The sequence below is a fragment of the Bufo gargarizans genome, chromosome 2 (genome assembly GCF_014858855.1).
Source record: "Bufo gargarizans isolate SCDJY-AF-19 chromosome 2, ASM1485885v1, whole genome shotgun sequence".
NCBI lineage: Eukaryota > Metazoa > Chordata > Amphibia > Anura > Bufonidae > Bufo > Bufo gargarizans.
The window spans coordinates 476,788,498-476,815,233 of NC_058081.1; the positions used below are offsets into that span (position 1 = coordinate 476,788,498).

At 40.3% G+C, this 26,736-nt stretch overlaps 1 protein-coding gene across 3 annotated transcripts in view; it reads right to left on the reverse strand.

Moving 5' to 3' along the window:
* Nucleotides 1-26,736, reverse strand: part of RNF130 (ring finger protein 130) — a 247,138-nt gene that overhangs the window by 10,836 nt on the left and 209,566 nt on the right. The window contains exons 7-9 of one of the 3 annotated variants that reach the window (XM_044281116.1): nt 26,119-26,323; nt 20,707-20,800; nt 14,000-14,190 (exon numbers count right to left, since the gene is read on the reverse strand). In XM_044281116.1, the coding sequence (XP_044137051.1) occupies nt 14,175-14,190; nt 20,707-20,800; nt 26,119-26,323 (315 nt within the window). In that variant the 3' untranslated portion in view covers nt 14,000-14,174. Of the gene's footprint in view, nt 1-13,999; nt 14,191-20,706; nt 20,801-24,288; nt 25,098-26,118; nt 26,324-26,736 lie in introns of those variants that run through there. The other 2 variants (XM_044281118.1, XM_044281117.1) reach the window with 2 other exon arrangements.

Consider the following 26,736-nt stretch of genomic DNA (forward strand, 5'->3'; position numbering starts at 1 on the left):
GGCTTGTCCGGAGAAGAAAAGATGAGCGCTACCATCAGTCCTGTGTCATCCCAACAGTAAAGCATCCTGAGACCATTCATGTGTGGGGTTGCTTCTCATCCAAGGGAGTGGGCTCACTCACAATTTTGCCCAAAAACACAGCCATGAATAAAGAATGGTACCAAAACACCCTCCAACAGCAACTTCTTCCAACAAACCAACAACAGTTTGGTGAAGAACAATGCATTTTCCAGCATGATGGAGCACTGTGCCATAAGGCAAAAGTGATAACTAAGTGGCTCGGGGACCAAAACGTTGATATTTTGGGTCCATGGCCTGGAAACTCCCCAGATCTTAATCCCATTGAGAACTTGTGGTCAATCCTCAAGAGGCGGGTGGACAAACAAAAACCCACTAATTCTGACAAACTCCAAGAAGTGATTATGAAAGAATGGGTTGCTATCAGTCAGGAATTGGCCCAGAAGTTGATTGAGAGCATGCCCAATCGAATTGCAGAGGTCCTGAAAAAGAAGGGCCAACACTGCAAATACTGACTCTTTGCATAAATGTCATGTAATTGTCGATAAAAGCCTTTGAAACATATGAAGTGCGTGTAATTATATTTCTCTACATCGCAGAAACAACTGAAACAAAGATCTAAAAGCAGTTTAGCAGCAAACTTTGTGAAAACTAATATTTTTGTCATTCTAAAAACTTTTGGCCACGACTGTACATTGATCAGGGTTTTTGTTTAACCCTTTCACTGCCAGGGGTATTTGGATTTTTTGCACTTCTGGTAGCCAAGAAAATTTTTGCAGTTTTGACATGTACAAATACAACCAAAATTACAAAATTAAAACATTACACTAACCCCCCCACACCCCTATATTTTTTTTTTTATAAATACCTGGCACATTGTCAAAATCAGAACTTAATACACAAAGACACCTTCATGTAACTTTTTGTCAGTGTAATTTCTCATAAAAATTACATAAAACTTGATATCAGTGGGTAAAAGTGTAACCCAAACAGAAATTTATGGAGAACACCTCATGAAAATAAACATTCAACATGTACAGACTTCATACATACCACTAAGGCCTAAATTTACATGCATATATCTTCATAAAATCACCAGAACCCGAAAGACCAAAAATCTGGTTTTATGCTGGAAATTAATTTTTTTTTGTAACCTATAAATACAGGGATTACAGTCCTTGAAAAGTAAGTGCACCCCAAAACCTATATATCTGCTGAAAGCGGATAACCTGCTAATTGCAGTTGTCCTGATAAACTGTTGACAACAGTGCCCACCTTCAGGTAAATTTGTGACAAACAGGAATTATTTCAGACAAAAATGCATCAAAACAAATATTTGGACCAAAAATGCAGATCCAAACAGAGGTTTATACATAAAACAATATAAATGTCAGATACTAAGGTGTGTACATTTCATACATACCACAAAATATACAACAAGAGCTTGTGCTCTTAAAAACACTGGAACCGAGGCCAAGTAATATATGGTCATCATTCATATATGTATTAAAAATTTATACTGTATATGGCAAACAGCTGCTACATTTACAACTCTACATTTTCTGAGAGCGCAAACGTTACTGTGTACAAAAATATAACCTAATAAATGAATACACATAAGTACCTTTATACAACTTTGTAGTAAACAGTGATTATTAGAAAAAATTGGAGAGAAATTTACACTTGTGACTAAAATACCCTAGCGGAGGATTTCTGCAAATAAAGTCTAATCTGCAAAAGACTGTAAGATGTGAAGAGTTCATACATACCCATGACTATATTCAATGCTGCATGTGTTAAAGAAATGCAAAAACCATAAGAGTGCACCAAATACCATTTGCATGCAAGTACTGGGAATTATACAGTATATAATTTCCCATCCACCTATACAAACTGTAATCCTAATTAACAATATTAAATTCTTAAACCTCATATAATACTCTAACTAAGGCTGCTTTTAGGCAGGTATAATATGGGCGCTTTATTACTCCTATAATATGAACACAGTACCTGAACCTCCTGTAGTTCATCAGAAAATGAGTTAGATAGGGGGCGTGGCTTGGCTGCTAAGGAAGATGGCTGCGTGAGGAAGGAGCTCCTCCACAGCTAAGCTCTAAAAGCGACTTTCCAAAGCTATCATTGCCTTAAAATGGATCATTTCTTTAATATCAAGAGGTCCAGACACTCTAGAATGAGGTCATCGAAAAAATCAGATCGATCGAAAATCAGAAGCAGATCTTTTTCGAGCCAAGAACAGGAAGATCGGGACGGCGCTGATACAGCGTCCGACGCCTCATCGGCCTCCAGCTGCAGGAGAGCCCCAGCGACGGATAAAACTCCGGTTTATACCACCCCGATTAATATTAATCGAAGGCTCGAACAACTACCTCCCTGCACCCCTTATAAGAGGGGAAAATCGACTGAAACTTCGATGGATCGATCAAGGGAGCGCCGCGGCCCTGCTGAAACCACACCTAAGCGGGACAAAGGGAATTACAAAGAAGGCGCGACGGCGCACATGCCACAGGATCCCCATTCAGCTGGCTCGGCCGTACAAAGCGACCGTGACCAAGAAGAACCCGATTTTTCTAAAGCGGATTTATCGACTGTACCACCGAATATTTCTCCTAAGAAGGCCGGGGACACCCTGGAGAGAGATCGAGCTGAGGACGCAGTGAGTAATAATCGATCATCCGATCGAATCCCCGATGATTTTGAGAACTTTCAGGCAGCTGACAAAGAACTATCAGCCTCACTGCTCAAAGACATGCTTTTGGCATTAAAATCCTCCATAAATAGTGACTTTAAATCGTCCATTGTGCCACTCCAGCAAGCAATTGATGAAGTTGGTGAGAGAGTGTCCCACATAGAAAACAAGATGGGGGAGTTTGCTGCCTCCCAAAATGAGCTGATAGATAGACACAATATGGTTGAGGACACTATTGAATCTCTCCAGGCTAAGATCACGGACTTAGAGGACCGCAGCAGGAGAAACAATATCAAATTCAGGGGGATCCCTGAATCGGTCCCTAACAAGGATCTGGTCCCATACATCACGGACATGATAAAGTTTATGGTCCCACAGGCCAAAGATTATGAGTTGAGCATTGATAGAGCCCACAGGCTCCCCAAGCCTGCATATCTACATAAGGACATACCAAGGGACGTATTAGCCAGGCTGACTTTCTTTCACATAAAAGAGCAGATGTTGAGAGAAATGCGTAATAACCCTGAGCCCCCTGACCAATTTGCTGGGGTGAAATTGTTTACAGATCTATCTGCGGCCACCATTAAGGCCAGAAGAAATTTTGCCACCATTACTAAAACCCTGGCTGTGAACGGAATCAACTATAGATGGGGGTTCCCAGTTAAGCTCTTAGTTTTCAAAGATGGGGAGTTGCACGTCTTGCATTCACCAGATTCAGCCCTTGATACCCTGAAAAAGTGGAAATTACATATTGAACAGCCACCACGCTTTCAAGATGGCGATTCCAGAAGGCCCCAAGAGAGACGACACCCTCCGGATCAACAGGGCCATAAAAGAGGGATGGGCCAAAGGAGACAAAGAAAAGACAGTTGAGGCTTCTACTGTGAGCTTTACTTTACTGTGGAGGCCTTCTCCTCATGATTGCTGGACTTACCCGCCCCAGTAATTACAGTAGATGACACGGATTCATCTACTCTTCTTCGCCCTGCTGTTTCAAGGGCCACCAAAGGCAACATGTTTTCTATATGTTCCAGTTTTAACAGTGTTTTTTTTGTGTTTTGTTTTCATTGCAGGGGATTGTATTTGCTTTTCTTTTGATGTCTACCTAACATGTCTTGGACCCTCATCTATCCACGCAGAAAGGGACCCATTAATGATTCCACGGATGTGGCGAAGTGACCTGAGGGTATGGAGTATATCTGCAATGTCTAATTTTTACCAATGGCTGTTATATTGACCTCACTTAATGTTAGGGGACTAAACTCCCCTTTTAAGCGACGGCAACTATGGAATGAGGCAGTTGATAGAGGATGTGACATACTGTTTGCCCAGGAGACTCATATAGCAGTGAGGAACACTCCACAATTACGCCATAGAAGGTTCCCTAGAATAATACATACCAGCTATACCAAGAAAAAGAGGGGAGTTATGATTGCTTTCAAAGACACCCTATCAGTTGACATCTTGGACCAATACCTAGACCCAGCAAGTAGGTTTATAATATTAATTGCCCAGTTAGATGGTAAACTCTATACCTTAGTGAACCTATACGCCCCAAACACTGGCCAAACTAAATTTTTTGGAAAGCTACTTAAAAAAGTCAATTCAATGAAGAAAGGCATGCTAATTATAGGGGGAGACTTTAATGCTGTTCCTAGCCCCACACTGGATTCCACACACGGCAGTAGATATCGTGATGCAGCCTTCCAGAAATTGATTCACAACAATGGGTTGTTTGACATATGGAGGTTGCAACATGCTTCTGAGCGGGACTATACTTACTTTTCTGATAAGTGCAGATCATATTCAAGAATTGATTATTTCTTAATAGAACAACCGTCGATAGATTTGATAACTAAGACTGAGATAGGCACCATTGCGTGGTCAGATCATGCACCGATCTCCATAACCGTTGCTAGTAACCTTCACCAACCTAATGACTATATCTGGAGAGTAAATCAATCCATCATAAAAAATCCAGACTCAGCAGAAAAGATTAGATCTGAATTGCGGGAATATTTTACCATCAATGACACCCCTGAGGTAGACCCTTTCACAGTCTGGGCGGCACATAAGGCGAAAATTAGAGGCACCTTTATGTCCATAGGCGCCTATATAAAGAGGCAGAGGAACAAAGAAGTTAAGGCAGCCCTGGAACTTATCCAAAACCTTGAATCCAAAAACAAATCCAACCCGTCCTTCAAAGTCACTGAGGAGCTGCATAATGTGCGCTTTAAACTTTATAAACTACTGTTATATAAATATGAAAAATCCATCAGACAGACCAGACTAAACTTCTACTCCCATGACAACAAAGCGGGGGCCCTCTTAGCCAAACGCCTAAAGGCCAGATTCCAGAAAACTAGAATCCGTCAGATCATCCACCATAATACTAACAAACTTAGATTAGCCCCCAGAGACATAGCAAATGCTTTTAAAGAATATTATGAGGAACTATATAATTTGGCCTCAGACCCACAGAATTTATCATCTGAGAAAGATATTGCTGCCTTTCTAGATAAATTGGACATCCCTAAAATAGGCCCGGAACAGCTGAGACGCTTGAACCTTCCAATTACACAACTTGAGATTTCAAACGCAATAAAATCCTCCCCTAGCAATAAATCCCCAGGCCCAGATGGGTTTTCAACAGAATATTACAAGACATTTATAGACATACTGCTACCATATCTTCACAATACCTTTAATCTGGCCTTTACTTCAGGTTCTTTCCCCACTGACATGCTGAGAGCCACTATAGTCACTATACCAAAACCAGGCAAGGATCCATCTAATGTGAAGAACTATAGGCCAATTTCATTATTGAACACAGATATTAAGTTTTATGCCAAAATTTTAGCTAACCGCTCATCTTGCCGAATTTGATACACAGGGATCAAGTAGGGTTCCTAAAGTCCAGACAAGGCCCTGACAACACGAGGCGTATCATCTCACTGGTTCAATATTGCGAAAAGCTTAATATCCCTTCGGTTTTCCTAACTATTGATGCGGAGAAGGCCTTTGACCGCATCAATTGGTCATACGCCTTCAAGGTGTTGGAGGAATTCGGCTTCACGGGACTCATACACTCAGGGATCAGAGCCTTATATAGTAACCCATCTGCTTCGGTTTATGTTAATAATTCCATATCTGACCCATTTACCATCACTAATGGCACCAGGCAAGGTTGTCCCTTTTCTCCTCTACTGTTTATTTTATCTATAGAGCCACTTGCTATGGCAATTAGACACCACCCGAACATTACAGGTATATCACTGGGAGGCAAACAATACAAATTAGCATTGTTTGCTGATGATATTATTTTATCATTAACTGACCCACTTGTCTCCTTGCCAGCTTTCTTTGGTGTGGCACAAACTTTTGGGAAGATCTCATACTATAAAATCAACCAAGATAAGTCACAGGCTCTTCCAATTAATATTTCTAACCCTCTTCTGCAGACTCTTAAACATAGATACCGGTTGGACTGGCAACAGTCTGAGATAACTTACCTGGGCATACAGGTGTCACATCCCTCCTCTAAGCTATTTGATTTCAACTTTCCTAGGATGGTCACAGAGATGGGCAAAGACATTGCAGAGTACTCCAAAAACAATATCTCCTGGCTTGGCAGGATAGCGGCCTATAAGATGCTGCTACTGCCAAGACTGCTCTATCTATTCAGGTCACTCCCAATTGAAGTCCCTCAGTCCTATTTTGTTACACTTAATGCCAAACTCAGGTTGTTCATCTGGAATGGCAAGAAACCTAGAGTGGCGTTCAAGACAATGATTAAACATCAGAGAAGGGGTGGATTGGGTGTTCCTCACATCCAGTTCTACTATTTCTCTGCCCTGCTAGACCAATTATCTCACTGGTGGCTGGACAATCCTGACAAGATGTGGGTTGATATTGAAAAAGATATATGCGGTCTACATTCATTGAGAACTAGATTACTAGCGCCACTTCTGGGATTCCAGCTCCCTTCACCCCCTATTAAAGTTGTTCAGGTGTCAGAGGGGATCTGGAAAGAATTCATTAGAATTACTAGAGGCAAATTATTTCTTCCCCTCTCTGAATTCAACTTAGAGGCATTGAGTGATAAAGTTGACTTGATTCCAGTCCAAGACTGGAGGGCGAGAGGTATATCTTCCCTCCAGGATTTCTATATCGATGGGGTGCTTGCATCCTTTTCACAAATTAAAGCACGGTTCAATCTAGACAGAGACGACTTCTACAGGTTTCTGAATGTAAGGACTTTTATCAATAAATACTCTATTGTGGACAGGACAAACCCAAACCTTTTACCCCCTCTAGCATTGTTCTTTAAAAAGAAAAGGACCATCTCAATGTTTTATACCCAACTGACCGCCTCACTTGACACACATAAAAATTCATATATGGACAAATGGCAGAAAGACCTGCAAATTTCCATCGACCAATCTGAGTGGAATAATGCCTTTTCTAATATATACAAACTTTTCCACAGTACCGGTCACAGGGAGGTTCTGTATAAGACGTGTCTGAGATGGTATTACACACCTAGTAAATTACATACTTTATTTCCTGACACGTCTGACAGGTGTTGGAGAATGTGTGGAGCTAGAGGCACTCTCATCCATACACTATGGGAATGTGACTCAATCCAACCACTTTGGAAAGCCGCAGCAGTCGTTTTACATTCCATTCTAGGTACGCCTATCACGTTGACGCCTCAACTAGCACTTTTACTCCTCGGTCTGGATGATCTACCAAGAGATTAGCCCTCCCCCCTAAAGGGTTAATCTCCTGCAGCACAAAGGGGTCCTCTTACCACATGTTGCTTTCATGTATACACTGAGCAGATGGCAGATCTCCCTTCCCTGGTCTGCGCTGCTTCAGCTCTGCATTGTCCCAGTCTGAGTGATGGAGCGTCTGCCAAGCGCAGGGACAGGGAGAAGTGCACACAGCCCAGGCACTGGTATCAGCTGCTGGGGAGGACCTGGCTTTAATCATTCACTTACAGTCCCTGGCTGTCAGTAATGTGACCTTGCACGCTGCGTGCTTCTGCGTCCTCCTTCCTTCAACAGATAGACGGACCATGCCTAGCAACACTATTTTAAGCACAGGTAAAAGTAGGCAGTACAGGGAACAAAAATGTGGAATTAAGGGGTAATTGAATACACAGAGAAAAGTTGAAATAGGGCCACCAAGGAGATATTTATCACCACAATCCAATACTCCAAAAAATTTTTTAAAATATATATATATATATATATATATATATATATAACAGTTATACTTTAAACTAATACTTTGTTGAAGTACCCTTTGAATTTATGACATCATTCAGTCTTTTTGGGTAGGGGCCTATCAGAAAGGCACATTTTGACTTAGCACTCTTTGCCACCTATTCCTTACAAAAGCGCTCCAAATCTGTCAGATTGTGAGGGCATTTCCTGTGTACAGTTCTCTTCAGGTAAACAAGTTTATTGTACAATTACCAAATATAATAAAATACATGTATATGTGGCTATACAGACACAGGACAAAAAACAAGGACTACATAAACTTTGTCAATAAATAATTGCAGATAATCCCAAACACTCCCAGGCTACCTGCAAGAGAGAATCTCACTATACAGGTATATAATGTGGACAGTGCATAAGGGAGAGAGTAACCAAGAGACAATCAACTGCCATTTGTATCCAGACCAGTGTAGTCCAGGCCCCGATACGCGTTTCACTGTCGCTTCCTCAAGGGGTATTAACTGGATTCAGGTCTGGGCTATGGCTAGGCCATTCCTAGTTTGAGCTTCCTCTGGTGAAAGCCATTCTTTTGTTGATGTGGATGTATGCTTTGGGTCATTGTCGTGTTGAAAGGTGAAATTCCTCTTGATCTTCACTTTCTGGCAGAGGCCTGAAGGTTTTGTGACGAAATTGACTGACATTTGGATCTGTTCATAATTCCCTTCATCTTGACTAAAGCCCCAGTTCCAGCTGCAAAAAAACAGTCCCAAGGCACAATACTGCCTCCACCATGCTTCAGTGTGGGTGTGGTGTTCTTTTGGGTATGCGCAGTGTTGGCTTGGAATTATAGCCAAAAAGTTTAACCTTGTTCTCATCAGACCATAACACGTTTTCTTATGTGTTTTTTGCCAGAATTGATGTAGGTTTTGGCAAAACATAGCCAGGCTTAATTGTTTTTCGTTGTAAGAAAAGGCTGCCGTCTTGCCACCCTACACCTCAGATATATGAAGAATATGGCAGATTATTGTCACATACATTACATAACTACTACTTGTCAGAAATTCCTGCAGCTCCTTTAATGTTGGTCTGTAGGTCTCTTGGCAGCCTCTTGGACCAATTTTCTTCTGGTCTTTTTATCAATTTTGGAGGGATGTCCAGTTCTTGGTAATGTCTGTCGTGCCAAATTTAATCTACTTCTTGAGGACCATCTTCACTGTGTTCCATGGTATATCTAATGCCTTGGAAAATATTTTGTACCCTTCTCCTGACTGATATCTTTCAACAATGAGATCCCTGCTGCAAGCGGTTTACGGACCATCGCTTTTGCTGTAAAATACAACTAATAAAATGTCAGGAAAATCCCACTACAACAGCTGAACTTTATATGGGGGTTAATCAGAATCACTTTAAAAGATGGCAGCTGTGTACTGACTACTATTTAACACAAGGCTACGGCTACACAGTGACATGTGTCACACAACAAAAAAGGAACAACTACACGTGCAACATTCATGTGACGCAACAGTCGCACAAAAATCTAACTTGGATGGATTTTTTGGGGCTGTCGTTTCACAAGTGCAGCATGTCACAGTGCAACACCATTGACTATCATTATAAAAAACGTTGTGCGACTTTTCAGTGACATGTCGCGGTGTAGACCTAGCCTAATTCTGAACACAAACACATTCCCAATTATAAGAAGGTGTTCCCAACTTAGGCAACCACATAACTTTAGTTTTGTTACTTTTATTTCCCCCTCTAAATTATATCAATTTGTTTTTCAATGGAATTGTACAGATTATGGGTCACACTGAAGGTGGAAATAAATCTGAAATAATTTGTCTTGGTCTGATTTTTTTTTTTTTACATAACAAAAACCTGATATTTTAATAGGGGTGGAGGAAACTTTTTATATCCACTTTATCTGTCTGTCTAATCTATCATGCATTTGGGTAGTATTTAGGGTGCATTTACAACAACAAATTATCTGACCAATTTCTGTCCAATCAGACCAAAAGTTGGTGTGTAAATGGCCACCTCAGCAATGATTGGTCAGAAAATCTGTCAGATAATCGGTTGGTGTAAATGCACCCTTATAGACCCTTGAATTTTTAGCACATTTTGTTATATTGCAGCCTTGTGCTAAAATTAAAAACAAAACTAAGTTTTTCTCCATCATTCTGCACACAATACCCCATGATGACAGAATTTTCAACATTTTTGCTCACTTATTGAAAAGCAAAAACTGAAATACTGCATTGACATAAGTATTCTGATCATTTACTCAGTACTTACATCACGTTCCAAATTATTATGCAAATTGGATTTAAGTGTCATAAAGATGTCATTTTTGGGTTTTCAATTAAACTCATGGATGGTATTGTGTCTCAGGGCTCTTTGAATCACTGGAATCAATCTCAAACACCTGTGATAATTAGTTCAATATGGGAAAGAAATAGGATCTCTCGGCTGCCCAAAAGCATGAAATAGTGCAATGCCTCGGACAAGGTATGGAAACATTAGATATTTCAGGAAAACTTTCACACTAGCTTTTTTTTGTGGATCTATCATAGATCTGCAAAAACGCTTGCATTACAATAATACAACTGCATGCATCCGTCATGAACGGATCCGGGTGTATTATGTCTTCTATAGCCATGACGGATACGTCTTGAACACCATTGAAAGTTAATGGGAGACGGATCTGTTTTCTACCTTGCCAGATTGTGTCAGAGAAAATGGATCCGTCCCCATTCACTTACAATGTGTGCCGTTTGGCCCAGTTTCGTCGAGCAACTGCTAAAATACCATTCCAAAGCAGCAAATGGGTATTTGAAGCTGCTGGTGCGTATGGAGTCCCGCGAACCTCAAGGCATAGGATCCTCCAGATGCCCTAAGCAGTACTCATAAGCAGAAACTGTTGCAGTGGGCCCAGACATACATGAAGACTAATTTTCAAACAGTATTGTTCACTTGTGAGTGCCGTGCAATCCTGGATGGTCCAGATGGATGGAGTAGTAAATAGTTGGTGGATTGCCACCATGTCCCAACAAGGAGCAAGGAGGTGGCGGGGTCATGTTTTGTGCCAGAATCATGGGATGAGAGCTGGTATGCCCCTTTAGGATCCCTGAAAGTGTGCAAATAAGCTAGGCAAAGTATATAGAGTTTCTGATTGACCACTTTCTTCCATGGCACAAAAAGAACTGGGATTTCTGTAGCAAATTCATCTTTATGCATGACAATACACAATCTCATGCTGCAAAGAATACCTCCAAGTCATTGGCTGCTATGGCCATAAAAGGAGAAAACTCATGGTGTGGCCTCCATCCCCCCCTGACATCAACCTTATTGAGAATCTTAGGAATATCCTCAAGCAAAAGATCTATGAGGGTGGGAGGCAGTTTACATCAAAACAGCAGCTCTGGGCGGCTATTCTGACATCCTGCAAAGAAATTCAAGCAGAAACTCTCCAAAATTAAGTTCTTTACAACCTATAAAATGTTTTGAAACGCTGCTGTGCATAATAATTTGGAACAATGCATTTAGAGTTTTCTAATTTGTGAAAAAAAATACTTTTATCATTGGGAGGTTGGCTCAGTAAAATTTGATTTATACAACGGTTGATGACTTATATTTATACAGACTGTCATTTGCATCGACCATTTAGGAAAATCAGAGAAAAATATAATTAGCATAATAATTTGAAACACGCTATAGTTGAAACTAATTTGGCAGCGATTACAGCCTCCAATCTGCTTGGATATGCCACCTGGATTTGGGTATTTTCTGCCATTCTTCTCTGTAGATTCTGTCAGGTTGGCTGGTGGACAGCCATTTGCAGGTCTCTTCAAAGATGTTCAACTGGGTTCAAGTCAGGACTCTGGCTTGGCTACTGAAGGAGATTCAGAGTTCTCCTAAGCTACTCCTGTGCTGTCTTGGCTGTGTGCTTAGGGTCACTGTCTTGTTGGAAGGTGAACCTTTAGCCCAGTCAGAGGTCCACAACACAGGTGATGAGCAGTGCCTGGTTTGCTTCAGACATGATGCTTAATTGAGGTAAAAAAGTTTTGTTTTGGTCTTATCAGACTAGAGAATCTTGTGCTATTTTTAAAACTCCAGATGGGCTTGAATGTGTCTTTTACTGAGAAGAGTGGAGTGCTATAGTGATGGTTGACCTTCTGGAAGTTTCTCCCAACTGCACACAGATTATTTGCCAGGGTGCCCATTAGATTCTTGGTCATCTCTCTTACAAGGCCCTTCTCCCCCCATTACTTAGTTTGGTGTGGCAGCTACAGTACTGTAGCTCTAGGAAGAGTCCTAGTTCCAAAATTCTTCCATTTAAGATCACTCTTGGGAACCCTCCTCCAGATCTGTGCCTCCTCACTGAGCTGTATCAAAGACAAAGCTATACAGGCAGTTTTTCCCTCCTCATGGCTTGGTTTCTGCTTGTGATATGCAGTCAGCTCTGAGGCCTTAGACAGTGGTGTGCCTTTCAAAATCATCTCCAATAAGCTGAATTTACCACAGGTGGACTCCAATCAAGGTGTAGAAACATCACAAAGATGATTAACAGAAAGGGTGAGTCCAGAACTAAATATCTAGTGTCATAGTGAAGGGTCTGAAAAATATGTTTTTTCCTTTTTAATAAACTTGCAAAAATGTCTAAAGGTATGTGTTTTGGTGTGCCACTATAGGATACTGAATGCAAACTGAAGCTTTCCAAATGCATTTTACTGGTGTAAAATGTAGAAAATTGACTTCAAATGTGTTAAAGTATTAACTAGGTGGGAGGCTGCGTTATTAGATGAAGGATACGTTTGTTGCTCCCCTATTTTGTGATCCACCATATTGAATTCAGCTCAGGTTTTTCAAAATGGTTAGACGTTATTCACAAACACACTGGAAGTGTTACTTTTAACCTATTGTTTAGGAGTCAAGTGAGATCAACGTTTCCTAAAGTACTTTACAAGATGTATGAGATGTGCCCACCATTCTGTTGGATGCACATGGTTAAATGTTTAATCCAGTTTTCGAGAACACACTGAACAACCGCAGGTGATACTTCTTCAGCCCCTACCTGGCTGCTTTGATTAACAATGCCCTACAGTGGCAAAGCAGGGGCTGAGCTCAGAAATGAGTGGAGCCTGGGTGCAACAAGAACAACGGTTATGCTCTCACACGCCAAAGGCCTAATTTGCATATAAAGAAAAAGTATTATAACTGGGGAATGAAGCCTCGGATCAACAGTGGTTTAATTAGGTGAATCACAGCTATGAGATAAAGATGAGAGAATATAGTTACAGGGGTTAGAAAAGTAAAGTTCTTTGAACTTACAGTACCACACATGCAAGCATATCAAAGAAAGCAAGTACAATAAAAGAAGCAAGATAGAAATTAGAAACAACATAGCACAACTTCAGCTTCTGTGCTATATAAAGGTAAATATCCAAAAACGTACACATATCCTATAAATATTAGCTAAGGTTAAACACACACTTTATAGGTTATTTCTTATTATTATTGTGTTGTACTCATTTTGCGCTAAAATTTATTTTTTCAATTGGTCTTTATTAAAAAGGTCGAACCTCTGTTTCTGTGCGGCCTTCAGTTTCAGTAGTAGCAGGCTCTGAATTTCCACTTCGTTCCGTCAGGCAGCTCAGCTGAAGGCTCTTTATCTCCGACCTCCTAAACACTCATTATACCTCAATTCTTGTCTTATTGATAAGAATGTGGCTTAAATAAGTGTTTATGACCTTTTAGTAATTTAGAGATAAGGTTTATAAGATGACCAGCACAAAGTGAAAGTACCATTCACAAAGCTGGAAAAACAGTTAACAATTTTGTGACAGAACAGCGCAATATTTTGAATAAGACCAAATGAAAAAATGATTTTTAGCTCAAAATTAGTAAAATGCAATCATGAACAAAATTGCCTCCGGAGGTATACATAGCCTTTAAAAGTAAATAAATTTGATTGACGTGCTTGTAGGTCTTCTAGAATTGCTTACATCTCCTTCATTAAAAGTAAATGAACATCCAAACCCTCATATCTTAATAGAATTCTTTATTTTTCAATTTACACGTTTAATGAAGATTTGGCACTAGAAAGGAATCATAAGAAAAATACACAAAAGACTTATTAAAAACAAAATCATCTTCAGGTTGTTAAATGGTGTATGAAAAAACAAAAAACACTTGTCTTGTCCTCTTCAGAAAGCGCCCTTTCATGCCCATTCCACTCTGCAAAGTGAGCACAGAAAAAAAGTGTAAGAGAAAGAAGAGACAATTTGTGAAACATACACAATAAAAGATGGTTCAAATTTGTATATTTTATAATGCATAATACTAAAAGTGGAAGGGAGCACCCACATATGGTGCCTTGCAAAAGTATTCACCCCCTTGCTGTAATGTAAATATTTTTTTACATTACAGCCTTAAAGGGAACCTGTCACCTGGATTTTGGGTATAGAGCTGAGGACATGGGTTGCTAGATGGCCGCTAGCACATCCGCAATACCCAGTCCCCATAGCTCTGTGTGCTTTTATTGTGCTTTTATAAACTGATTTGATACATATGCAAATTAACCTGAGATGAGTCAGAGCTTGAAAATATGACTCTTCTCTGGTCACACAAGTAAGATATGACGCTTTTATGTTAATTTGCATAAAAGGCAGGAAGTACAAAAATACATAATACTTATTGAATTTGTCTGCAAATGAAATTAAAAGTGTAATTTATATGTTTAGGGTAACACAATGAACATTTAGAAATGCTCAGTCAGCGTAGCATAGTAGAGGTGACAGGTTTCCTTTAAATTCAATGTTTTGTTAATCTAAATTTTATGTGATGGATCAGAACACAATAGTCTAAGTTGGAGAAGTGAAATGAGAAAAATATATAAATAAAAAATTGGTTAAAAATAGAAAACTGAAAATTGTCATGTGCGTATGTATTCACACCCTTTGTTAGGAAGCCCATAAAAAGCTCTGGTGCAACCATTTCCTTCAGAAGTCACATAATTAGTGAAATAATGTCCACCTGTGTGCAATCTAAGTGTCACATGTACACACCTTTTTTGAAAGACCCCAGAGGCTGCAACACCTAAGCAAGAGGCATCACTAACAAAACACTGCCATGAAGACCAAGGAACTCTCCAAACAAGTAAGGGACAATGTTGCTGAGAAGTACAAGTCAGGGTTAGGTTATAAAAAAATATCCAAATCTTTGATGATCCCCAGGAGCACCATCAAATCTATCATAACCAAATGGAAAGAACATGGCAAAACAGCAAACCTGCCAAGAGACGGCCACCAACCAGAACTCACGGACCGGGCAAGGAGGGCATTTATCAAAGAGGCAGCACAGAGACCTAAGGTAACCCTGGAGGACCTGCAGAGTTCCACAGCAGAGACTGAAGTATCTGTACACAGGACAACAATAAGCCGTACGCTCCATAGAGATGGGCTTTATGGCAGAGTGGCCAGAAGAAAGCTATTACTTTCAGCAAAAATAAGAAAACGATGTTGTGAGTTTGCAAAAAGGCATGTGGGAGACTCCCAAAATGTATGGAGGAAGGTGCTCTGGTCTGATGAGACAAAAATTTTACTTTTTGGCCAAAGAAAACGCTATGTCTGGTGCAAACCCAACACATCACTTCACCCAAAGAACACCATCCCCACAGTGAAACATGGTGGTGGCAGCATCATGCTGTGGGGATGTTTTTCAGCAGCCGGGACTGGGAAACTGGTCAGAATTAAGAGAAAGATGGATGGTGCTAAATACAGGGATATCCTAGAGCAAAACCTGTACCACTCTGTGCGTGATTTGAGGCTAGGACGGAGGTTCACCTTCCAGCAGGACAATGACCCCAGACACACTGCTAAAGCAACACTTGAGTGGTTTAAGAGGAACCATTTAAATGTGTTGGAATGGCCTACTCAAAGCTCAGATTTCAATCCAATAGAAAATCTGTGGTCAGACTTAAAGATTGCTGTTCACAAGCGCAAACCATCCAACTTGGAGGAGCTGGAGCAGTTTTGCAAGGAGGAATAGGCAAAAATCCCAGTGGTAAGATATGGCAAGCTCATAGAGACTTATCCAAACCGACTTGAGCTGTGATTGCCGCAGAAGGTGGCTCTACAAAGTATTGACTTTAGGGGGGTGAATAGTTATGCACATTGACTTTTTCAGTTATTTTGTCCTATTTGTTGTTTGCTTCCCAATAAATAAATAAATAAATAAAACATCTTCAAAGTTGTGGGCCTGTTCTGTAAATTAAATAATGCAAATCCTCAAACAATGCATGTTAATTCCAGGTTATAAGGCACCAAAATCCGAAAAAAGTAAAAAAAAATGGGGGGGGCTTGGTGAATACTTTTGCAAGGCACTGTATGTGACAGTAATTATGTGCAGAACGTATAGAATCTCTTGTGCTAATATTATGTAACTTATCCAATAAATGGGGTTTCAAAAGGCATTAGACAGTATATCTTCATCAGCCACAGGCAGTTTTTTTTCGGGCTGCCCAGCTTGGTCCTGTGCACACAGTCAGCAGTACCAAGTGCCTACTGGGAGAATAAACAGTAAGAAATGCAGCTATTATTGGCTGATCAGTCACAGTGCTTTGCAATGCAGAACATGCTGGGATGTGTAGTACAAGTCAATGTGGAAAGACTGTACCAGAGCTATCTAACAGAGCTCTAGCAAGTTCTCAAAAACTGCCTGTTACAAATGTAAGGATTCAGATATAACCATAGAACATATAATGCTTTACAGCCGTGGTCTGCAGCAGCATTGGTATAAATGGCTTCCTACATGTCTCTAATGAAATAGTTGGAATTTGAATATCACACAGGCCGAAATGATATCAGAGGTTCTAATACTACTGGTATATATAGGAACTGTATATTGGCTCGTGCACCGGATAATGCATTGTGCCCCGAAACTTGTGTAGAGGTATGCGATCTTTAAAAAAAAGCAGGAATTTCATGGTGTTTTTGCAGGTAGTTTTACATGCAGTGGTCTTCAGAAAAATGCCACTTTTTCCATGCCATATTCATTCAGTTTTTAACAGCTCCTTTCAGATTTTTGGAGCAGCCTTGCATGTGCTGGCAAATCTTTAATCTGTGCATGTGCAGTACATCTCAGTATTAGGGTAAACTGAATGAGATGTACGGCGTATGCGCCAATTAAAGAGTCATCGATGCATGCATGGGATTACAGGGCCAAACAAGGACAGTGAGGGTGCCTCGTGGAGGATGGGTGGAGTGTAGGTGGAGGAACTACAGTGCTCCAAGGGGTTAGACCCGTTCCTCGGAGCATGGAAGCCTTCATTAGCATAAGGGATCAAAACCTTAATTCTCCAAAACTGGGCCACTTATTTGAACAAGAAAGAGGTTGTTTTACTTGGCAGGAGCCACCCTGCCAGGCAGTATGTCTGATTTAATAGGGTTTAGCCTGCAGACAGATGCTCTTTAAAATGCACTGCAAGCAGTGCATTTCGTTGGTATTTTTGTTCTAACCACGCCATGCTCTGGATATCGTGTTTCCAATAGGCTTCTCCATTTCTAGAAATAATGCATGCTACATTTGCAATAAATGAAACACCACTAAAAGGTCTGTCAAAAATGTAATAAAAAAATGATTAAAACTGTGCACTTCTGCATAAAATCAGAATGGACTCACAACGGGCTGGGGGTTGTGTTACCAATCGGTACCACATCTCGATTACATTATAAATGCAGTTCCATCCGACCTATTAGGTCAAATGCTTGGGGTCTGGTGAGGATTTCGGCATTGCCTAAAATCCTAATCAAATTTGTTGACAATTTGCCTACAATGCAAGTGAACTGAGTATTTCATATCCTATTCACATGCTGTGGAAAAAGGCAGGCATATCCTGAACAGAGCCTTAGAATTTGCTACCTCCTTCAAGTGGAGACGACCATTTTGTGAAGTGATTGACACCATTAAAACAATCAAACCATACATCTGACAGATCTTCCACGTGCATTGCCATAGAAAAAGTTTCTCCAAAAATGGCCTTGTCAGGTGGACTTTAAAATGATCATGCTCACTGCAGGCAATACAGATGATGTTAAACCACTATCATATTTAATGTTAATGATCCACTTTAAAATGGCTTTACTGACAGCATGACTCTTATCTGTATGGACAGCTCATTTCATTACAGTGCAGGCGCTCAGAAAGAGATCTTATTCAGTGCAATGTATTGATCCTTCAATATAATAGGTCTGATGGACTTGATCTAGTTCATCATAAGCGCTGCAAGCCAGCAAGGATCATAACTCATGGATGACAGACACTGAGGAAAATGAAGCCATAGAGCAGCCACAAGGGAGGGTGCATTAATACAGAAAATGTGCATGCATTCATTTGAATGCTCAATGAGAACCTTCTTAGTGCCCTGAATATAGGACACCACTTGTTTAGTAGGCAGGTTTCAGAATAATGGATTTCAAGCAGGAGCGATATTTCCTGCCAGCATTTAAAGGAATGAATCGAAATTGTATTGTTTTTTTTTAATAATGTAACGTGATTTATAACCGCTCCTTAAAACGCTTGTTGCATATACAGGTCTGGATACTGGAAATGATAGAAACAGTAACTGCTACATGTTAAGATGGAAACTATTTTTAAAAGCAAATGACATGAAATAAACACAGCATGACCATAAAAACCAGATGTCTCTGCCGATTTCTAATCCACAGTAGCATTATAGGGGTATCCCAGCAGTGAAATAATCACCTATAGCATCAGCTTGGAGAGTTCTGCACAAGCGCTCTCACCTGGCTTTTTCCACCCCTCCAATAGGATTGTATGAAGTGACCGGATACATACCTAGCCACTGCTTCACGCTAATCCTTTGACATGGGGAACCTAGGCCCCTTGCTGTAGCAATTGGTTGGAGTCCCTGCAGTCAAACCCAACCAATCTAACATTTAACATCTATCCCATGGATAGCTAACAAATGTTACCTGTTGGAATGTGTAGAATGGTAAAACTAAAAAGTTCCTGCACTAAAGACTGAAGCACAGCATTGCAACCTAATGCATAAAAAAAAATATACTACTGTAAAAATTCCATTGGGTTTTTTCCTCGTTTCATTATAGTGCCGGTTGTGTGTGGCCATGAGATATCTCAGCCCAAAGTCCTCACCCCACCTTAGTCCATCTTCACCATTTTGTAGAGATCTCTTTGACTTGTGCTGGCGCTAGGTGGAGGCCTCCATTATCTGATCCTCACATGGTCTTCTACCACAGAGGTTTAGGTAATTGTCAGGGGCCCTTCTTTTGTAGATGGCTTGTCACAGACTGCATCCTGCATGTGCTTTTTTTTTTCGATCAATCACAATTTGTATACACACATAGGGGGACCAAAGTATGATAGTGGAAGGATCTGAGGAAATTATTCCTTGCTTCTAACCATGTGCAAAATTTAGCTCCATCCAGTAAAATCCTAAATATATCCAGTTAGGGGATTTTGAGTTAATAGACAAGGTGCTCGTGTTCATCATTGGCCAGAGTGGAGAACAGTTACAAAGAGCGACTGACTCTGTAGGACTTGTCTCATCTTGCATTACACAGACAACTCAATGGTTTGAATGGACACTGTGTAATTCTCAGTTTTCCCTGAGGTGGCGCTTCAGGAATACTGAACAATTACATGCTTCCTACAGATTACAGCTGATTTCTGTGGATTCCAGCAGGGGTCACTTTGTAAAAAGCAAAAATTGTCAAGGGACCCTTTCACAAGAAGAGATTGCCCAAAGTGTAGCACCCTTTATAAGGGATTCCTGGTTCCTTGCATCTCAACGCACAATAACTTTAGTCAACCATTATCTGGCTATTCCCCTAACCCTATACCATGAGCTTGCACTGATGATAGGTAACAAGCTGATAATTTTAGATTACACCTGAGCTATACGACAGTGGTTTTGTAACTGGAGTTACCCACATGGGTGGAAAACAATGATTTTCATGGTCCTAGTCACTATCCTAAAATGAGGAATAAACCCAGTTGGGGTTTTTGATCAAATGTGTTCTGTTGTAAGAACACAAAATTGAATTTCACCCTTTCAGATGAATATAGTGATCATATTTTTGTGTACAACATTTTTGCAATACTGTACACAGAAAACTTTGGGCATGTCTAGTGTTCTATTAGTTTAATCCTGTATCGGCACAGTGGATTAACCTCTCAAATAGTCCACTGCTGCACAAAATATTGGTTCATGAGGAACAGATGTTTCCATCAGCCATTACCATGGAAGTGATCCCTGGCTGGTATGTTGGAGGACAATGATAAAAGTTGAGAAAGGATATAAAGAAAAACGCTTTCTTGACCTGACACCCCAACACCTGCTTTTATTTTACTAATGATATGAAAAACCATGGTAGGTGTCTTCAACTTTGACAGCCAGCCTCCTCCTTTAAACTGACCTATGTAACAACTGGATTGAGTCCCAACACTGAGTGGGTCCCAACGTTGTCTACACTGACCCAAAGAAAAGTGAGATGGCAGTTATGCAGTACTGTTGGCAGAATAGTATCTTTTCTGACGACCAATACTCTACGAGGAACGGCAAAAACGAAGAACAGATGCCTTCAACTGGACTCAACAAACAAAATCAGCTTTGTGTGTCACACTGTGAAATATTGGCTGCTGTGTAAATGGAATCGAAGTGCCTTAGCAATAAACAGAAAATATATAAAACAGAAAGACATTGTTACTTACTCTGTGGCATACAAGCTAGCCGTGGCTTTGATGATCATGTAGCACAGTGTAAGGGCGCTGAGAAGCCCAAAGCTGGCAATAATGAACCATTCTTCTGTTGACAAAGGAAATGGGAGGGAGTCACTCTCGACAGCAATTTCAGCAGCAAGGCCAACACATCACTCCAATGCCCAAAGGCTGAAAGGAACAAGAAGAAGGGGCGGCTTTTTGGGGCCACACCACAGGACTGAGCTGACCAGCAAGGTTGGAAAGCTGAGATTAGTAGAGTTACTTGTTGGAGAAAGAACATAGAATTAGCAGACATTGTATGCAGAAAAGACAACAGTAGGAGTCAGGACAGACTAAAAAATGATGAGTGTAGAGATCAGTGAGTGGAGGCGAGCAGGTAACAGGGCGGAGGTCACACGTGGCCGACATACTTGTTTCTTAGTAGACAACAGGTTATTCCATTTCATAAAACACACAAAACTCATTTCTGTAGGTTATCTAGTTAAAAGGCAGCACACATGAGGAAAGAACCTGTTAGATAATTTGTGGTACATACACAAAATACCTACTATGTAAGGAAACCATGTTATTTACCACAGATCCTACAATTAGGTCATTTCAGGAGCACCACACCATTGATTGATGATAATCATGTTTCATTCAACAACAAAACTAATTTTACCATTTTATCCAATATGCACAACTGACTATATACTAGTAAATCAGAAGTTAGAACCACTTAGAGTTTGGTAATTGCTTCTTTCACAAAGTCTCTGTTCACAACTGAATCGTCGGTCCATAAGGAGCCAGCATAGCATATCTAACAGATAAAATAGAAAAACAGAAAAAAGGACATCCTGGTGTAACCGGCCTGGCCCCATTATAGGTCTATGGGGTCTGACAGGCACCACTGGCATTCATCATGTGAACAGAGCCTTACAGAGATATGGGCATTTTTTAAGTTTTGCGGCAAGTTGGTTGCCACTTTTTTTTATTATAGTCTCGGGTGAACAAGTGTCATTTTCTCAGCAAGTTTTATTAATAACAAAGTGACATTCAATAGTGTCAACCAATATAACTGTACCCTCTGTTGTCACTTTTGCCAAAAAGCGCAACACAGACCAAACAGAAAAGGGTCAATATCACATATCAGCAAACCATCGCTGTAACCCAATATATGGTAGTTGTACATGTTGCGGAACTGCTGTGAAAATCTTCCACAGCAATTGCATAAGAAGTGATAAATCTGCACCAAATCATGTGGATTTTAGTGCAGATTTGCATGTGGATTTCCTTTGTAGCATTGATTCAGTGGTAACATGAGACATGGCATGGGAGCAGGAACGAGAGCTACAGAAGCAGGGGAGTACAGTGATTTTTATTTTATTAAAAATGTGTTTGTTTTTTAACTTAGAACTTGTGGATTTTTTGCGTATATGGGTTAAACCTGCAATGAAACGTATTCATGCGGTTTTCATGCAGAAAATATCCACTCAAGTCAATGGAGCTTTTCTGCATCAAATTGACATATTGCAGGTTTTAAAATCTAAAATGCAGGTCAATTTATGAGCAGAAATTTTTGGAAATTTCATCTACTTAACTGGTACTGTGTTACACTGTAGATTAGCAGCACATAAATCTTCAGCAACTTGCACAGCACAACATGTATATTAACCCTTACAGTACATATATATTTTGCCATTTTGAGAGGAGATTTTTTTTATTTTATTATTTTGTTTAATTTATCACACAAGTCCAAGCACTAGCTGAATAAAATCGACAGAATGCCAGAAAATGTGAAGACACACAATGGTAGCGCAGTAGTGTGGCGCGGACAATGCAATTTATATGCCATAAGCACAACATTAGTGGTCATCACATGCAGAAGATCAAGATAACACAAAGTCCAGAATTCGTCATCCAACCCAAAGACTTACATTTCTTCATACTTTTTGTCTACTTTTAAAGGCGGTGATCTCCAACTTGTGACTTTTTAAGTAACTGTCCCACTACAAAATGCCTATTAAGAGTCCACCACTTGGTACCCTCCTCTATGAACCAGAATGGCCACTGCTCTGGTGGGCTCATTCATCTGAAAGGTTGATATGTAATACTACATTTCCTCAGCAGTGTATGCACCAAACTTCCCCTAGCAGTCATTCGACGGTTATAAATCTCTGCGTCAGGATTTCATTGTTGCACCAGGAAGCAGAAAACGGCGGTGAATCGGGCATCCAGGAGTTGTAGTTGAAGTCAGTATACCTTTTTTCACTTCTTTTCACCCGCTGAAACATTTACTATATTTCTTTTATTTCCTGGACAATTCCTTTAAGCTACTGCAAAACTACAACTCCTAGCATGAAATGACTGGCCGTGGCATTAAGGACATGTAGGGGGTTGTAGTTTTAACAACAGCTGGATAGGTTACTGTTGTATCATAGTCATATATATGTTCACAATTGAATTGTGTTGTTCCTCCAGGAACCATTCCCCTTATCAAGGGAGCATGTCCTAACACAATCTGACACTGTCCAATTAGTTCTGACAGAGTCTATATACCCTACCAACATACCCTATGGACTAGGGTATTTATTTCCAGCTCTTTATAGGGAAAGGAATACAAGCATTTACTACAGGCATGTCAGGAGAAGTAACAGATCCTCTTCAAGGAGCAATCGCTGAGTGTCCGTAATACAAAACGTAGCAAAATAGCCTTAAATTATTACAATGAATTTGACAGTCCTCAATTTACCTGCGGTAGGTTATGCACAAGATCATGATAATGGGTTTGTGTAGATAAGAGATTGCGTTTGGCACATAATAGAAAAATTGTATTTCAGAACATGAAAAATATCTTGAGCTCAAATCTCAACTTCTGAGCACAATGCTATTTCTTACTTGGCACTAAATGTATTTAAATTGGTTGGTATGAAGCAGCACAAAGCCAATCATACAGTAGGTCCCATTTCTTCCTTACACTTTTGTATTCAGGCCACCATGACAGCTCAGAAGACATTTATCTATGCCACTGGGCGGACTTATCCAGCTTCTCAAATGAATACAGACAAAAAAAAAAAAAATCTCTCTTCAATCCCCTGCTCGTACAGCACAGGTGTTCCGACAGTCACCCCAGTCTTGGTTTACAAGCGTCTACAATGTGACCGTTGCAGCCAATCAGGGGTCCTATGCCTTACACTAACCGCCATGAGTAGTACAAGTGTCCGATAAAGCCACTGACTGGTTGCAACTGTTACAAACACAAAACGGGGTGGGGGGGTGAGGGTGCTGGATAACTGGCTTTAGCCGTTATAATTTTAGTTTTTCTGAAAATGGATAGCACCTTTAGGCCAGACAAACACAAGCAAGGTCAGTGCGACAAACTCGCAGTGTGTGTTAGTGAGGTCCTGTTCTGAGAGGATGGCACAGCATTATACTGGTTTATAATGCTGTGTAACCCTTAGGAGTCCTGGAATCTATAGTATTACACTGACAGCATTATGTCAGTGTAATTCAGTAGATTTCAGGCCTTACAGGGTCACACAGCATTATAAATCATTAAAATGGAGTGCAATCCTGTCAGAGGAGTGGAGGTCAGAAAGGTACGTTACACTGACACACGCATCGAGTTTACTGCATTGAACTCGCTCTCGTGTGTGTCTGGCCTTAAGACGGCCATAGACATTACATTAAATGTCAGCTAAACACCCTAGTTTCAGCTGGACCGGCCACCTATTCTGTATTAGACATTTGACTGATATACGTTCAGCAGACCCCATTGGACAAAAGGGCTTTAGGCATGTTGAATTTAACATGGCCAAACTTTTTATTCTAAGGGAAGATGCGAGTTGTCTGACAGTGGCTTACTCTACTCTCCCCTTTGAGAACTAATGTAAGTTCTGCCGAGTCGAGCATGCATGTGTACGGGAGAGTCGAGAGGGATGTGGTTAGACTGATACTAAAAGTGTATGGCCAGTTTCAGTTGTATTTATAGCAATGAAGAAAAAGACACTGAAAGACTTGCAGTCACTAACGGAGATACCAAGGAAACGCTCTCCATGGACCAGCACACAAGATCATGGCAGCAGTTGCTTCTTCCAGGGTATTATTGTTTATTTGCAGCCAATAAATGAGAACACTTTGCTTTAGTAAAAAGTACTTATACTCCATCAATGCAGACGTTTTATGCAGATACAAAAAAAGGATTTTGTTTTGAAAAACACTAAAAGGTGTCATTGTTCCTTTATACTAGGCATTGGTGCAGGCCCCAGTATCAAACCTCCACTGATCATACAATGATGTCGTCTCTAATCGATCTGCCAAAGTTTATGGTGTCAAAGCATGTTGATGAAGTTCTCATGACAATAAGACGCAGCAGTAAGCTCCTAAGCTCCCTCTAGTGGTGCCTGCGGGCAAATTGAATTGTATAATTTATCTGTATGAGTACAAATGAATGAGGAGCTCTAGAAAATAAACTTTCAAATGCTATAAAGATATACTGAACAAAAAATAAATTAGAGCAGAATTTTAAATCTATCTGGATTAAACAAAATGGTATTCAAGAATGGATATTCACTTTAAGCGTCATTTACACAACTGTATCAAAGGTCCATATTTCCCTACATGTTTTAGCTTAAAACAGGACTGGATGCAGAAAATGGGGGAAGGAGACCAAACAATGGTGTCAATGAATCCTCCTGCAAATATAGGCCTGCCACAAGGTTTTTGCATAGATTTGTTTTGTGTAGATTGATGAATACTAGAAGAAGAAATCCTTTACTGGTTCTAATATTATATATAATGAAACCTTAACATGACTTTCTCTTCAGAAACCAATGACGAGTTTCAGGAGGGATCAACTTTTCATACTGTCACAAAGATGCTACTCCTCTGTTATATTCATATACAATATATTTCCATAACCCTTTTCACATTATAAAAATATTCCAAGGTTATATCATCCTGATAAGACACTAAGAAAGCAGACATGCAACAATGAGGCCTCCATGGCAAAACATGGAATGGCCAAAAGTCCACCAAGTGAGTTCAGAACATGGAAAGCTTATAGATATTCTGATTTTCACTCAGTCTTCATCTTCTCTCATTGGAGTTCTGTATTGTTTTCCTTTACCCTTGCTCACTCTTGACTTCTCTCTCCCCCACCTATCATCGGAGGTAGGCTCCTTGACTGCTAGGTCTCCCAGCAGATTCTATGCCTGCAAGCCTGTCAGTTACTGCCACTTATGGAATGAATTAATATCAAGTCTTAATCCATTACAGAACAAAGTTCAGAGGTTTGTATGAAGACATCTCCTCTACTAAATATGTCAACATCACAATGTGGTTACAATGGATTCTAGGCCAATAACAAAAATTGCAGCATTCTCCATACAGTAGACAACGCAGACAGACCTAGCTATGACTTACTTGTGACAGCTATGTTGATTTCTCCTGTCCTTGGAGTGATCTCTCCCTCATGTGGGAGCTGTGATATCGCAGATGAGCGTAGAGATTCCAGAATCAGCGATCCCTCATCCACTGTGTCGCTTGGTGCAGTTCCTCGTGAAGTTGGTTGACTCCTGGCGAGTCGCTCTACATCAAATGCTACATTATTGCTGCATGGCACATTAGTCTGGAAAAGAAAAAAAATATACAAATGTATCTTTTTTCGGACTAGCTCAACATCAGAGAGATGTAAAAAGGACAAATAACCAGAACAAATGAAAATCAAGAATGAATAAGACAAAAGAAGAGAGGACCCCGTCTGGCAATATCAAACCAAATGTATATTTCTAACAGGTATAGCTCTATGCTTGACATTCTCACCAATATTTTAATTAAAAAAGGGTATTTCTCTACAAATGCCCTTTTAAATTCAGATTAGCACATATGCTGCAGTCTGCAGTCAATCCTGACGGCTGGCAAATATGCAAATATACATAGTAAGGTGGGCTAAAAACATATGTAATACACAGACAGCCACCCTACTACCATCATCATGGGTAAGAGACTTATGGTATAATGGGGCAGCAGGTCTTCACAGCA